The sequence below is a fragment of the Zootoca vivipara genome, chromosome 3, assembly GCF_963506605.1.
Source record: "Zootoca vivipara chromosome 3, rZooViv1.1, whole genome shotgun sequence".
Classification (NCBI taxonomy): Eukaryota; Metazoa; Chordata; class Lepidosauria; order Squamata; family Lacertidae; genus Zootoca; species Zootoca vivipara.
The window spans coordinates 56,149,167-56,165,675 of record NC_083278.1 but is presented as its reverse complement, the minus strand read 5'-3'; the positions used below and the strand labels follow the sequence as shown (position 1 = coordinate 56,165,675).

The 16,509-nt window shown below is 40.4% G+C and overlaps 1 protein-coding gene across 8 annotated transcripts in view; it reads right to left on the bottom strand.

Moving 5' to 3' along the window:
• The window catches only part of LAMA2 (laminin subunit alpha 2), a 377,555-nt gene that overhangs the window by 36,895 nt on the left and 324,151 nt on the right, over positions 1-16,509 (bottom strand). For all 8 annotated transcript variants that reach the window (XM_060272671.1, XM_035109029.2, XM_060272672.1 and 5 more), the window contains 6 exons: positions 14,442-14,596; positions 11,116-11,259; positions 10,150-10,283; positions 8,254-8,413; positions 2,938-3,062; positions 1,715-1,877 (listed from right to left, as the gene is read on the bottom strand). In XM_060272671.1, the coding sequence (XP_060128654.1) occupies positions 1,715-1,877; positions 2,938-3,062; positions 8,254-8,413; positions 10,150-10,283; positions 11,116-11,259; positions 14,442-14,596 (881 nt within the window). The remainder of the gene's footprint in view (positions 1-1,714; positions 1,878-2,937; positions 3,063-8,253; positions 8,414-10,149; positions 10,284-11,115; positions 11,260-14,441; positions 14,597-16,509) is intronic.

Sequence of the window (16,509 nt, the reverse complement as noted above, 5' to 3'; positions counted from 1 at the left end):
TCAGACATTCACAAATATCTCTAGAACTGTCAACGTTCTCATTATATTTGCCAATAATTGACACATTTCAGACATGCAGTATAATCTATACAGAACTTCTTGCCATCTGTTTATTACAGTTGGTTCAGTTTCCAAGGGAAGAACTAGAACAATGACAAGTTAGTTTGCAGTTAAAATCCCTATAATTAGATTATCACCTAATGGATAGATCCCTATGGGACTGTTTCTTTTATCACCTGAGAACATGTCCCAGTTCTCTATGTGAACTGGGAGGTTTGTGTAGACTTCATATATCTAATATCTAGCCACCCCTCTCTGTACTAATGTCTAGGCCTGATTGGCTGTGATTCTGAAGGAATTTCACAGCTCTGTTGACAGCAACAATGTCAAGTGAAACTCTGTGGGACTGCAGCTTAATAGTCTTGTTCCAGCAGTAAGTTCCAGTTGACTAGAATGAGCCTTTGTTTTGAGCAGGCACCCCCAAACTTGGCCCTCCAGCTGTTTTGGGACTACAATTCCCATCATCCCTGACCACTGGCCCTGTTAGGGCCGAGTTTGGGGATGCCTGGTTTTGAGCTAATCCTACCACCTCCCAAAATTATATTGGTTCAGAGGGCAACTCATGTGCATGGGCTGATTATTTCAAATGAGGAGGCAGGTGCATTGACTATGCATTTCTACGCTTGATCTGTTCTATACAGCCCAGGCATGAATTTAAGTCAGAGATGAGAAATCCATGTCTCCCCAGACATTGCTGGACTCCAGTTCTCATCAGTCCCAGCTAGCACAGGCAATGAACAGGGTTGATAGGAACTGAAGTCCAGCAGCACCTGGAAGGTCACAGGTTCCCTAGCTCTGATGTCTACTTGCACCCAGAAGATGAGAACATTTATACAATTTACTTGAGATTGAGATCTCAAGTAGTTTCCACAGTGCCGAGAAGGAGAAGTAGTTGAGGCCCTGGAAGTGTACACAGACCTCCCAATCTCTGTAATATTCTTGTAATGTCTGTGCATGGTGGGAATGGGTAAGGAATAAGGATCTACTGAGCCCAGGGTCAAGGGTGGGGAACCTGTGGCCCTCCAGATGTTGTTGTATGCTAACGCCCATCAACCACTGCCAGCATGTCCAATGGACAGGGTTGATTGGAGTTGCAGTCTAGCAACATCTGGAGGGCACGGGTTCCCCCATCCTGCCCTAGGCAAATCTATTAGTATGCAGACATTGCACCCACACATGGAGAAGGATGTCTGCTTAAAAATGTATGTCTCACTTTCCTTTCCTTTATACCCAAGGAAGCTAACAAATAACCAGGTACAAAAGTAACTGTTAACAAAAGCATTCTGGTGAAATGTTTTTGATCCCAATGTTAAGCCTAACTCTAACAGATAACAGGTAAAACACAATAGCCATTATTAAGGAGTCTTTTGCCATACAACTTTTAAAAAAACATTACAGATTATAAATTGTAAGAATAATCTTTGTAATGATCTGCACAGAGCTCTGTGCAAAGCATTATACAAGCTGCTCAGTTATGTTCTTGCAAATCACACAGATAGACTATCAATGGCCTCACAGAAGTCATTAAACCCAGTGTCTTCACTTAAGTGACATTCATCACAAGTGTAAAAGCATGCATGTTAATCTCTTTACAAGGAACTGTGTAATTCATAATGTTAATGAAAGAAGCCAAGAAAATTTAGGCTAGCTTTACCAAGTCTATTGTAGCAAGGTACATCAGAAGAGCAGTGGAAGAAAGTGTCTTGAACTTGAACATGACCATGGAGATATTTGGGTTCCATCTTATTGGACGGCTCACCAAAGCATAACCTTCTCCATCAAACTGAACAGTTCCTTCACCATCTGCTACCTGTGGGCTGAGGAGGAAAGGGAAACTTTCAAAATCTAAATCAGAACCTCCAGAACTGCTTTACATAGAAGCAACCATGAGAAAGCATTAGTAGGGGCTGGCAACTATTTCACATAGGCAAACCTTCTCAAAGCTGAAATGTTTTGAGCAGCTGCTGCAGCAGGTGGACGCACCACTCTTCAAGTAATGCGCAGTAAGATCACCCCGGCACATTTAAGTTTCCCATGGGCTGAGTATCTGCCTGTTCTACAGCAGACATCACATATGTACTACATATTATGTAGGGCAGGTGGGCATTGCTTGTGGGAAAGAATCCCACAGGCCAAATTAGACCTGTGCTGGGCCAAATCTGGCCCACACACTGGAAGTTCCCAATCCCCACTATGTGTTTTCAAATCAATACTTTATGAAGAAGAAAACAAGAGGAAGGAATTAGTCCTGTGTTGTGTGTGAACTCTACAAATAATAATAATAATAATAATAATAATACCTATATTGTCAATGTACAACCTGTGTACAATGAAATTAACTGAGCCTCCCCCCCCAAACACTCAATCTCATTGCACTCTGTGTGCTTGTCGCACAACACACCAACCCCGACACCAACAATTATCTTGTTTAGCATGTTGACCAGTCAATCAGACATGGATTGGATATGCATGAGCAGACTTTCACGAGCTTGGTTCCTATGCCAAAAATTAGGGCGGTTTCAAAATGTCATTTCCTATATGAAAATGGCCAAATGAACCAGCTGTAATATATTTAGAGGTGATATTTAGAGGAGCTTAATAGGTTTAGCTGTTTAAAAGATGTATCTTTAGCTTCCAGCATCCATGCCCCATTTATAGTTAATATGCAGAGATTTGTATCCATGAAGCATATGTGGTTATTCATTTCTGTCTAGTAATTGGCATTTGTTATACTGAAACTGTTGAAGAGAAGCATGAAAAGATAGGGGAGAATTTATTTAGGCAGCTTCGTATTCAACAGAATTATGACTTTTTTTTTTGTTCAGGTAACCTGCACATCAACAGCAATAACATTGACAATATACAGCAAAATCTTACCTGACAGCACACCCTTTACACTCCCCTTCAATGTCTCTGAAATTCCATAGTCCTATTGGTTTGCTGTCTAAATAAGTCTCTCCCATACAGCCAGTGAAAGTAGTAACTCGTACAGCTTCAGATTTCTGGAAACAGAAAGCATCCAGACTGAGTTCTGAGCTCCTGGTTAAATAAATACATGGCCATTGGTTTATCAGGCAGATAGCATTTGCTTGTTCAAAAGTCCTCAACTGATGTGGAAAAGTGGTTGAAATGGACCCAATCCTTTGTGTCCAGGGATGTACACTAATGAGAAAACAAGACGCACTAGTTTGCTGTTTGAGGTCAGCTGTGTGGCTTCACATAAAGGTAAAGGGACCCCTGACCATTAGGTCTAGTTGTGACCGACTCTGGGGTTGCGGTGCTCGTCTCGCGTTATTGGCCGAGAGAGCTGGCGTAGAGCTTCCAGGTCATGTAACCAGCATGACAAAGCCGCGAACCAGAGCAGCACACGGAAACGCTGTTTACCTTCCCTATTACCTTACCTATTTATCTACTTGCACTTTGACGTGCTTTCAAACTGCTAGGTTGGCTGGAGCTGGGACCAAGCAACGGGAGCTCACCCCGTCTCAGGGATTCGAACCGCTAACCTTCTGATCGGCAAGCCCTAGGCTCTGTGGTTTAACCACAGCGCCACCCGCGTCACATACTAGGATGCTAAACAGTGATGAAAGGAGGTGAGAGCAGGCTGATCTGCAGTCTTTCCCCAAAGCCATTTTAAGGCTGCTCTCCTTGTTGGTAAACTGTGGACTGGCATATCTGCCTCCTTCATTGCTTCATGGTTTCCTGGTCAATATAAAGTGTGCTCACAGCTGAAGTCGGAATATCAAGTGGTCTCATTCTGAACTCATTGTTGTAAATGAAGTTTCAATGAGATGGATCCTGGAGAATGGCCACACACTGCTCATTACAACCTTTCCTTCCTACTGATAGTTGTTATTCATGTCTGACTCAAACAAGCAGCAGCTATGTGTTAGCTGCTTGATTCAAGCCATGTGAAAATTTACACCAGGGGTAGGGAACCTTTTTCAGTCAAGGAACACATTCTCTCCCTGGCAACCTTGTAGGGGCCATATGCCAGTGATGTGCAGGGCCAGGGGGGACAGTGGGTGGAACAAGTTTGACTCTTAACATTGTACAGTAGGCCACATTCCATCCATACAAAAAATAGAGGTTTGCATGTGGAGACCCTTTAACCTAGGCCTAGAAATAAATTCAGACATTCCATCCATACAAAAAATAGAGGTTTGCATGTGGAGACCCTTTAACCTAGGCCTAGAAATAAATTCAGACATGACTCAAATTTTTGGTTTGGTTTTTGGCAGAATTTAGGCCACAACTTTATTGATTACAAATCAAGTGAGTGGTTGCATAGGCTCTGGTTCCAAAAGCTACCTAGGGTAGCACTGACTCATGGCGCACCATGAGTCAGCAGCCAAGGTCCACACCTGGGATGGGGAACCTGACTACCGCCAGGCCCTGATTCCCCCATGTGTGTCCAGAACTCTGGAGAGGGCACACCCAGCTTGGGGGGATACCAACCAGAAGTCCAATGGATTCCTTTAAGAGGAATACCTGTGGATAGGGTGGTAAGGGATCATCCCACCCCTATCAGCATGAACCAGAGCCTATCCGCCAACCTTACAAGTTGTGACGAATTGCTATGCAGCAGGTGAAACCCAAATGGCAACAGCCAATCAGCCAAGTGGGGAAAATTCCTGCCGTGTCCCTGCAACAATGGCAGACGACACACAACGGCATAGCAAAGTCAAGCGAAAGCCCTAAAATTAGGGAGTGGTGGGCGGGTGTTCCGATGCACTGTGCTGAAGAAGGCTCCCTATGGACATGTGCAGTACTTAAATAGTGGTCCATCTGACTGTTTGATTGGCATGCCCTCAGTCCAATTGCACCCCGTCAGATGGACCACCAATAGGGTGTTGTGGCTGCTCCAATTGTCCCTGCCCCAACACCTAGACCTGGTTGTCAGGACCCACCGCAACAAGTACCCTCTCTTGCAGGGAGGACTCGATTTCTGCACACACCTCTCCATCCTCCATACAGGCAATCCAAAGGCATTACCATCATTCAAGAAGACATTCCTGCCAGGCCAAAACACATGAGAAGGGCATGGATCAGGGCTGTGAGGGGTGTGGCTTGGTGAGAATCCCAAGGGCCAGATAGAGGGGCCTGGGAGGTAGCACTCAGCCTCTGTGCCTGAGATTCTCTACTGCTTAAAAGCTTGGAGAATCCCAAAGCTCTTCCATACTATATGAGCAGAGCCGTTAGGTGATTTCGGCAGTGGCGCCCGCCCTGTGGAACGCCCTCCCATCAGCTGTCAAAGAGAAAAACAGCTACCAGATTTTTAGAAGACATCTGAAGGCAGCCTGTTTAGGGATGCTTTTAATGTTTAATTGATTATTTTATTTTATTTTTCTGTTGGAAGCCGCCCAGAGTGGCTGGGGACACCCAGCCAGATGGGCGGGGTATAAATAATAAATTATTATTATTATTATTATTATTATTGATAATAAATGCTGCCAGTAGCAGATGGTGTGGTTGGCTGGTGCTGCCAACTTCATCTCTGGCTGGTTCTGCTGTTGCTGCTTACCAGGAGGTAGATGGGGAGAGGGGGTGGCGTGGTTAGCAAGGTGCAAACACTCTGGCAGAGCCAACCTAGCATTCCGACCAGTGCCTTTGCATTGCGCCAACCTTACCACTGCCTTGTCCTTCTCCCTCTCCTTCCTGGAGAGCAACAGCAACACAATTGACCAGCGGTCAGGTGAGTGGCATGGTCCCATCACACCATCTGCTGAATGCTGCCTTAGAATGTCCGAAAGAGAGGCTGGGAACTTAACTAGGATTCACTGTTTAGCAGTTAGAGCAGACTCTTGACATAGAAGTTGGGAGTGATTTATTACTATTATTATAATTATTATTCACAAGACAGCAATATTAACATTCAAATCCCCCCCCCCAATACTTGGCTAAGGTCATATGGACTGCTTTTAGAGTATTTGTTCCAAGAGGAACCTGTCCTTTTCTAAAGTATCCAATCTTTTTTTATGTTTCTCTTCATCAATGTGAGCCAGATATTTAGCAATCTGAGACACACAAGCACCTGCTACTTTTCATGAAGCAATTATGATTATTAAAAATATTAATGTGTGAGCATATGGAGAAGAGCAACTTGACTTTCAAAGAGAGGCATGACTTGAAAGTGTAACAACTTGGGCGATCTGTTCCAAGGTCATTGTGAATATTTTAATTGGCACATTTGAGAACTTCATGATGAGTAGGCACTGCATTCTACTGGAGTCAAACTTGAAAAGCACATTGGAAAGGGGGGAGGAAGCAAGTCGAAAGAGGGAAGAAAAATATATATATTTTTAAAAATCCTAAAAAGGGGAAATGGTAAGAACCACCTTAATATGGTTGCCAGAACTGAACAGTATCTTTTTTCAGAGTTGGGCAGCTTCTTCTGCCCATTTGTCTCATGGACTATTTTTCTTTTAGTTGCAATGACCATTAACTCCAGGTGTGCCACACAGCAGATGGCAGGACAGGGGGCCAATGAGAGATAGAAGCCATGGTTGCCTCGTCTCCTTTTGCATCAGGAAACTTAAAAGTGCAGCACAGATTTTTGTTTAAGAAGGTTTTTCCTTGAAGTAGAACCCAGTAATTGTGGAAGTTCAATTTTATAACTATTTTTGCTTAAATGGCTTTATTCTGTGAGGCAGTTTATAAATTTGTTAATAATAATAATAATAATAATAATAATAATAATTTATTTATACCCTACCCATCTGGATGGGTTTCCCCAGCCACTCTGGGTGGCTTTCAACAGAAAAGTAAAATATAATAAACTATTAAACATGAAAAGCCTCCCTAAAGAGCGTTGCCTTCAGATGTCTTCTAAAAATCTGGTAGTTGTTTTTCTCTTTGATATTTGATGGGAGGGTGCTCCACAGGGCAGGCGCCACTACCGAGAAGGCCCTCTGCCTGGTTCCCTGTAACTTGGCTTCTCGCAACGAGGGAACTGCCAGAAGGCCCTCAGCGCTGGACCTCAGTGTCCGGGCAGAACGATGGGGGTGGAGACGCTCCTTCAGGTATACTGGACCAAGGCCATTTAAGGCTTTAAAGGTCAGCACCAACACTTTGAATTGTGCTCAGAAACGTACAACAAACAATAAACAAAAAAATAAAACCTTGCACAAAAAACTATATAATTTGCTAGATCAGGCACAGAAACAACTCTTCAACTTTGCTAGAAAGTAGTTCAGACACAGAAATAAGTAATTCTTCAAAGTATTTTTTTTTTCAGACTGACTGACAGTATCTTGATCTCTTTGGATTGTCATTGTTTTTCAGTCTGACTGATAGACTGGATGCAGAGCAGCTTGGAAGATACCTGCACAGCCTGTCAAACGTATTTCCAAACTTGTCATTCCAGCCGAGTGCTTGTGCAAAGCATCCAACATCACCCACTTATAATCTTAGATTTCACTTCAGAGCCGACTGCCAGGATATGGGGGCATGAGTATGTGCAAGCTCTGACCTTATGCCATATGAACCATAATGAATGAAAAATGTCCTTGCATTGCCTCTTTGTGCCATATCCCCCAATATAAAAGGAATTTGAAAGCTAATACTGAAATCCTTCGCTCAGTTATAAGCACTTTAGTCCCAGATAAATGTGTTTAATGGAATAGTGATTGTGACCCCTTTTAAAACACTGCAGGTCTTCTGTGTTCTATGAAACTATATCCAGTGTTCTTCAGTAATGCCGGAAAAGGATTTGATATTGATCTGGTTTGCTAGAAAGCATTACATAGAGCAACGTGCCCCATTAATATCGTCACCTTTGTAGTGATAAAATATATAGACTGTCACCTATTTCCACAACCACCCTTCTGCAAATGAAATACCCAGAATGCTTATTGGATTAGCCAATATAAGCGACATAAGCATACTGCAGATAGAAACCAACAACTCATGGTGCAATCCCATGTATATCAACATGGAAGTAAGACCTAGTAGATGCAGCGGGACTCATTTCTGAGTAAGCATGGACTGGATGTGATTATAAATAAGAACAGTGTCAATGCACCATCTGATGCCTGATCCAGAGCTCTTCTATGCAGCCTGATAAGAGCTACTGAACATGGAAGGGTGCTTCGTTCATTTGACTAAGATGGCTATCTTTGCTCAATCTAAAAGAAAGTAAATGAAAGGATGGTAACATGATTAAACTGGACCAGTGAAGTAACAACCCATTACCTTTATTTTGCCAGTTAGGCCTCCAACAAACAGCATGGCATTCGCATCCACATCCAGAATTGTGTAACCAGGTGGAGAAATTGCACTGAAAATGCTTGGTACAATGGTGGCTTTAGGACCTTCCAATGCCTGCACGGAAACTGTGCCATTTCTTCCAGTCCTTCATGACGGAATAAAAGAGAGATGTGGGAACCATTGATCAATGAATTTGTAGGTTCATAAAAAGTCCTGAGTCAGTGAAGTAATTTACACATACAATGGGACATTTTGTGAATTTCTACACACAACTTTTAGCCTATAAGGAGACATTGTGGATCACAGCATAACTGACTAGCTGTTGATCTCATGAAGGAGATCAGCCAGTGGGCCACTCTTCGCTGACTAGGCCTCATCACAGCTGCCTGACTAAAGGTGTCATTAGTAGTAGTTCATTATCGGGCCACGACAGTATTTGGGGACTAGTGATGCCAGACCCTCACACAATCTCACTGCTGCTTCCAGAAAGCCACCCCCCCCCCATCTTATGCATGTGGAAGGGAAGGTTCTTTAGCAATAAACACTACTTATTGTGAAATATTGTGTCTGTAAAACCCCAAACAAATATTTGCTGTTTTAAAAGGAAGTAACCAGAATAAAGATATATCTCAGGTTTATTCAAACGGAACAAATGAAAGATTAAGCTCTCAATTAAAAACTTTTATTAAAAACTGAAAACCTTCCATTGATTTTAAAGAAAATGAAACACAACAATCATTTAATGCATTAACTTATTCCACAGAGATTGATTATTCCATGCATCAATTATATCCTTCCATTTATGGAGCAGAAATATTTATCAAAGTTTTTCTTTCCCTGCAAGTGCCAGGCCTTTAAATTCCAATTCATTTTGCCTCAACATGCTGATAATCGGAACAAGATATGCATGGCATTCCCTGGTGAATATTATCTAGAAAATAACATAAATTGCACTGTCATGCAAATTACTGGCAAAAGCGTTAAACTATTCTAATGGTGCCTACTGTATAATTAGACTGTAAAATGAAATGTATTACTAAACATATAATTACGATGTCGTATAACATACTTAACGAATCATGAATAAGCATTAGTATATTTCATAGAGGTGGCTAGTTAATTGGTATAGACATCTAACTAGTACTGTTTAGAATTCCTGTCTGATATAACTTCTAAGAATAATAAAAATGCCTCCATAAAACTTGGGTTCCACACTTCTGTTTCAGAAATAATCTATCATGGTGTGATATTCAAAGAAAATAAGGTCAGAATTATATACTATATATGCTGCAATGACTGCATTATATAATCTTCTGTGATATATTAAGTATGTCCCATCATGTTCATGCCCACTGCTGGCACATTTTTTGAGGGGGGAGGGGCCAGAAAGATTTGGGGGAGGGTAAGGTTCAAAGGCCTGACATTGGATGTGGTCATGATTAAACGGCATAAAAACTAGTGCATTCTTAAGATCTTAGTTGTGTTTGCATTACGCTTTATAATCACGATGCTCCTGACAAAGAATACAAGACTACAGTATCTATACATTATAAAAGCCAAGACAATGTTGATTCATATATCAACAGAAAGTTATTGGCCATGTAGGTCATATTTCATCAATTCAGAAAAAAAACCCTACCTGAATAGATTAGTATTTTTTAACCCACAGGAAGTGATAAACTATGGCTGAAGCCATTGGGGAAGAAGTGGCGGTAGTAGTACCACAGGTGGTAGTACCACTGCTGAAAACTTCCCGCTTCTAACCAGGAAAGATTTAATCTCAGGAGCAAATGAAATTGAAGGAGTGGCATCTTCATTTTATATCATAATACAAAGGGGAGTGGTGATGGTGAGGCTTGTATGGAAAAACCAAGTACTTGCCTTGATGCTTCAATTCGGTACCAAAATCCATCGTCAATTGTCAGATCTGGATATTCAACCCGTCCAACACCGGATCCCACATCCCACAGGAAATCCACTTTGCCTTTACGCATTTCTATGGCCAAAAAGTCAGTCTACAAAAAAGACATTTCATTTTTTAAATAATCAACATAATTGGAGAAATACTGTAATAGCAAAGCTACTTGAGAGCAGAGACAGTAACAAAAAGGCAAGGCAAGTGAGAGAATTAGTAAAATAATGAAAATAAGAAAGATATGAGTGGACTGGAGGACAATGAGCCACCATCACTTGGGGTAGAATAATCTTTCAAAATCCTTAATTTCCCTTTTGGAGAGTTACTCCTTATCATGATTTACACATCATTTTTGTGTATTACTCTAATTATAGCATAAACATGTATTTTCCCGCTTCATGGGCTGATTTCAAATATTGGCTTATTTGAACATATAGTGAAAATAATAGCCACAACCTATCAGTGCAGACATAACTCAGGACTAAGCATGTTCTACATCAATAGTAAATACTATTATAATATAATAGTAATATACTAATATAGCAGTAAATACTACTGGTGTGGAGGTTGGTGCAGTGCAAATGAACCAGCAGAGACCATCTGATCCTCCTGCAGGTGAATTTGCATCACAGTGACCTCACTGCCTTGGCCCCTCCCACTCCCCGTAAGCAATAATCAGTGACTGAGCCCAACACAGTGAGCTTTTTCTGCCACAATCCCAATGTACATCAACCAGCTGTGTAATTTATAAATCTGTTTCACATGTTTCAAAGACAGTCCTTTTGATCTTTGTTTGCCTTATGGCGAATTACAATTATTTAGTTAACCTTAGTTTCCCTGCCCTTCCACTGTGCCTTTATTTTCATTGACATTTGCTACAGGTGTACAGACCGAACAAAAATTTCCCCAAAAGAAAACGAATGCAGACTTACAAATCTGTTACTTCCAAGGTAAAAAAGCAGATTGTCGGCCACTGTTGTCTTTACATTGAGAATGACAGTGTTGTAGCTTCCTTTCTTTATCTCTGGTTTGTATGTACGAATGCAGTTGCCTCCAGAAGCCACAGATACTTTAATCTTCAATGGAAACAGAAGAAAGAAAAGGTTTTTTTTGGGGGGGGGGGAAATCAGGAGCGAGATCTCAGGTTATACAGCTCATTACCGCCCGTGAAACAGTTAGGTATCCACAAATACATGCAGCGGACTCATTTTTGTCACTTTTCAATCATATGCTCCCTTGAAGTTTAAACTGATGGAATAAATTGCAATCTACTTCCTAAAAACTGGGTTTGGATTACAGGTCATGTACTGGCAATTATTTTGCAGTAAGAATTAACTAGGATATGTGACTGTGAACAAGGGTCAGCTATGACAACATAGCTGTTGAATATATTCAGAAATGGTTGCTAATGAACCCACAAGGGTAACAATGAACACAGCCTATGTGGGGATGTGTGGTCTATATGCTGCCTTATTTTGAATACATTCTCCTCTCCTGTTTGCATTATGGAAGACTTTCATGTATTTTAGTTCTACTGTCAGTTGTTGCTAGTTCCATCTCAGAGGATCTCTTGCAGCTCTAAAAACCAATTATCTAATATCCATTAAGAGTTCACTTGGTGCTTACAATATTATTGCCATGGCATTTATGTGACTATAATAAAAGACTCAATAAAGTCCTGGACCATTTGCTTTACTGAGCTTATGGAATCTTGTTACCAAAACAAATAAGAATGTAAACAATTCTATTTTGTTTTTCAGATTTATGAAATAGAAATACATTTTGGCGATGGCACAAATTAGTATCATATCCATATTTGTGGAAAATTAGGCAAGTGTGCTTTCCTTACCCGTTTCAATTTTTTTTAAAAAATAATCTGATTATGGTATCATGAAAACAGCTGCCATTTTTCCTGTGTCCTCTTCTCAACTCTAATGTGAATATGTGGCTGTGTAACTGTGCACATGAGGGATGCAGAACCTGGCTCAGATGTTGTTGGGACTCCAAATCCCATCAGCCAAAACCAGCATAGCTAATGGTCAGGCATGATGGGAGCTGCAACATCTGGAGGGCTACATGATGAGAGTGTATAAACAAGCCTCCTTTTGTAGCATTTGTGAACTAGCCACAGGATGCTATATTAGGTACAAAAAAAGAACTATGAAAGCAAGGAGATGTCCAATGTGGGACCATTTAGGTAAAAATGTAATATATTATATTTCTGTATTTGTTTTTTACATTCTTTCATTCTGGGCAGTGTTATATGGATTTGCCACAGCCTCACATACCTAAATGAATCATAACTGAGCCTTATTTTTTGTTATATATTCTAGATAGTATTGAGATTTTAAAAGATGTTGTAGGTGTCACATGTAGTTGTATTCAAAATTCACTAGATGATGTGTTTTAAAACTTTTGGCATGACTGAAATGCCACTGACAGTGAATTGCTGAACCACCACATCATTTTGGGCTTTCCAACCACACAGTGAGGAATAGTTGAAATGCCTCCTCAGAGAAATGATAAACGTTATGAAAATAGCTTTAAAACCTAGGCATGAAAATTATTTCAAGAGGTGGAAGAAATAATCTGTTGCCTTGCCTCTATTTGCATGAAGAATCATTTATATACAGAAGGTGCTGTTTTATCAGCATTCTACTACATACATTTATTTTTGTATTTCTCCTGCAGGCAGCATGATGTTTTGACTTGAATTAAACAGGAGCTGGCCAAACATTCATCTCTAAGGATTTTCTTTACAGATTCTTGTGGGTCATATGGCAAATAAGTTTAGCGTTACCAGCTGATCCCAGAGTTTAAAATGTAATTACACTGGGAAGACAGATTCGGGACTCAGTAATGAGGCTAGAAAATGATGCTCTTAACCCGAGGACACAAGGTGAAGAAAATCAGGAAAAAGGGAAAGCAACCCAATTTAATATTCTTGGTGGTTCTGCAAAGATGCTGTCAGGTTCCATATATAGCAGCAATGCCTGCTGATAAGAAATTTTCTACATCATGCAGTAATGGGGCCTTTTTTGTTTTGTTTTGTTAGGATGATTAATGTAAACACTTGAGCAATATATTCATCATTCAGCATTATTATAATACACGATATTATTGATTAGTATTTGTCATTAAATATAAACTGACACATCATTTCCAACCTTGCTCGCTGTTCATGCTCAATGCACCTATCAAGTGTGGATTCAAAAGTTATAATATGCTTGATACGCATCAACAGATACTCTCGGGATGTTGACCGTCATCCCAGCACCTCTGCTGGGAGCCACAACAAGCACACAGAGGCCTAGACCACTCCATTACTGGAAGAAGGTCCATGCATCCAATGGGGAATGTTTGGTCTCAAGGCCCATCTGTAATTACAGCACTACTTTTTTACCAATGTGACATCATGGTGGCTTAATCACAGTGACTGTGTCAGAGTGATGCTCCAAAGGAAGCGGAACAATGAGTTTCAGTTTAATGACAGACCAGGTAGATACCACATTAAATCACGTGAAAATGAGCCATGAGAAGACAGTTGCTTGAGTTTCTGGTTGTTGTGTTGTAAGATCCCATTATGGACTATCAATACAGATATTGTAAAACTTAAGGGCTTGATTCAACAGAGCAGCTAACAGGAACCAGTGCTGAGTTCTGCTAGTACAAGGGGACTTGACCCTCTCCTCCACACAAATGCCCTCAAGTCGTCTCTGGAGCATCCAGAACATCCCAGAACAGCATGTGGAAAGGGGAGCTTGCACTGATGGAACAATCGCCTTAATGCAATGTTGAATTTCACCCTAAAAGTTGCAGACTCCCTCCAAGACCAAGCGAACATTTACTGGTTATGGCATGGTAATTGCCTCCCCTACTTGGCCATGAGGAAACCTCTGTTATTACTACAATATAGGGTTGGGCAAGTGCAACCAGCTAGGAGGTCTGCTGTCAATTCAGACTCAAACCACCCCACTCCTCCTGCAGCTAGAGGGATGCTAGTGGGTTACACAAACATTATGTGTGGTTCCTTCATTCCTGTTTTATCAATATCACTAGAAAATGGCTCCTACATTGCTGATGTTAACCCTTAGATTTCCAGTTCTCAAGCAAGCTAAAGCACAACATGAGTCCACCCAGTTTTTGTGAGCTTTGTTACCAGCACCGTTATTTTCAGCCCTCCTTATTCCTTCTGAGATCTCTGTATGAATGAAATAAGATAGTTAAAGAAATAGAATAAGCTATTAGAAAGGCTTACGGAATTGGCTTGCTTCCTGGCTTGATTTATCAGTTCTTTAATCTGAGAGATGTTTTTCCCTAGGTTATCTTGAAGTTGTTTGATTGGTTTGAGTTTATCCATCAGTCGATCTGCTTCCTCTTCCAGGTTTTTAACAGTGTCTTCTGCATCAGCAACTTCATGTAAAAACACACACAACCAGAAACAGTGTTAGAAATTGGTTGCAAACACCATGAGTAAAACTTGAGAACACCCTGGGCCAGTTTGAATATAACAATCCTATTTTATATAAACTGTAGATTTTTTAAAAAAATTGTTTAAAAAAATCTTTATTTTTATTGGGGGTGGGCTATATGGGGATTGTTTGTTATAAACTGTGGATGATTAATCCAGGAATGCATGTTGTGCCCATGCACACACCCTTCATTTGCCAGCCAAGGTTTGTATCATGATTGTTTTAAACAAACTTATTCCATTCTATGTGTAACTGGAAACTGTGGATTAATCTTGGACTCCTGGTGTGGTTTCATATGGTCACTTGCAGTCCATGATTAACCCATAGTTTCTCAATTCAGAAGCAATGTAAAGTAGCTACAATGAAGGTGTGCATGCTAATTTTCGGATAAATAAATCATGCTTTATTCATTTGGGATTTAAGTGTTTGCAAAGCCCAGAAAAATACATACACTGGTAACATTTATTTAAAAGATGCCAAATAATTGCAACAATAATTTTAGAGCTTGATTGGCAAAATAGGTGCAAAGGAGAAATATTCAGAAGAGTGCTTTGGGTCCGAAGTTACAGGGTTTTTTGTGATTTTTTGAGGTTTACTCAGATCCTGTGGCATGGAAAAGCTAGAGCTTAGAGGTCACCGTATGGGTTCCAGAGTTTGCCTTTTGGTCTTGCTTTAATGGAAGCATTTTGTACTAAAATGGTAGCTCATTAGTTTTCATTAGTTAGGAAACAAATTAGCACTCATTAGTTACATAGTCATAAATTAGAAGAAGAAAATAATTGTCTAACTCCAAATAGGAAGACCCATGTCTCAGGACTTTCCATATTTGTTAAATCTGGTAAAGGTTGGTAGCCCACACTTATTTTTTTCACTAGCTCTGAAGATTATAAAGTGTAAACCACATGACCACCCCATGTCACACAGGATTCCAGCTAACATGGGAGCGTAGAGATATGCAAGCATAGGCTTTCCTGCTTAGATGCCCATACTGCATGGGGAGTGAGACCAATAGTCTTTTCTATGTGCTGAACCCTCTTCGTGTGTTTAATGTGTTAAGAGATTTTTTGTTTGTTTGTTTTGTTTTGTATTGTGTGTGTGTGTCTTGCATATAATAAAACTTATAACAACAATTACCGGGTGCTAGGTACATAATACAATTGCCAGAAAAAAATTAAATTGCATTTGTTGTGCCATTACAAGCATTTTCTTAATTTGTCTGTGGAGAGGCTATATCATCTTTCACATCAATGTGAAAGAAATTTATGAGCACTGGTTTGCTCGATGAGACCAAGATGTCTCTGGAAGTCTGCAGACAGGATATAATGACAATAGCAATCTGCTGTGGCTTCTCTTCAGGTATCTGGTTTTCAGAGGTACAGAATGAAGTTTCATTCATTTGTCATGGCCACTGACAGACATATTCCACATAAATTTGTCTAATCCTTTCAAAATGGAACAGTCAGTGGCTTTCATTGCGACCCAAGAGCCTACAGTCAACGTATTTCTGATTCCTTGCTAGGGTGGTGGGACCGGTCAATTCTGGTTCCCTCAGTTTCTCATTCTTACAATCTTAAGTTCAGTTCTCCAGGGTTCTGAAGCTATTTCCCTTCAATTCTTCATGAAAATTCCATTTTAGTCTGAATTTCTGCTAATGAACACATTTTTGTCTGCAGTTTTGAGTAATGTACAGCTTTGAAAATAATTTTTCTCTAGCATGTACTTTATATGCTATTTTCACTAAATATTCATTTTAATACACATTTCCCACAGTACATACATTTTGTAAACAATGATTGGAGAAGTGCTCCACAAAATTTTCATGTGAACTTTGAAGGATGCCTGTGTTTTGGTTCT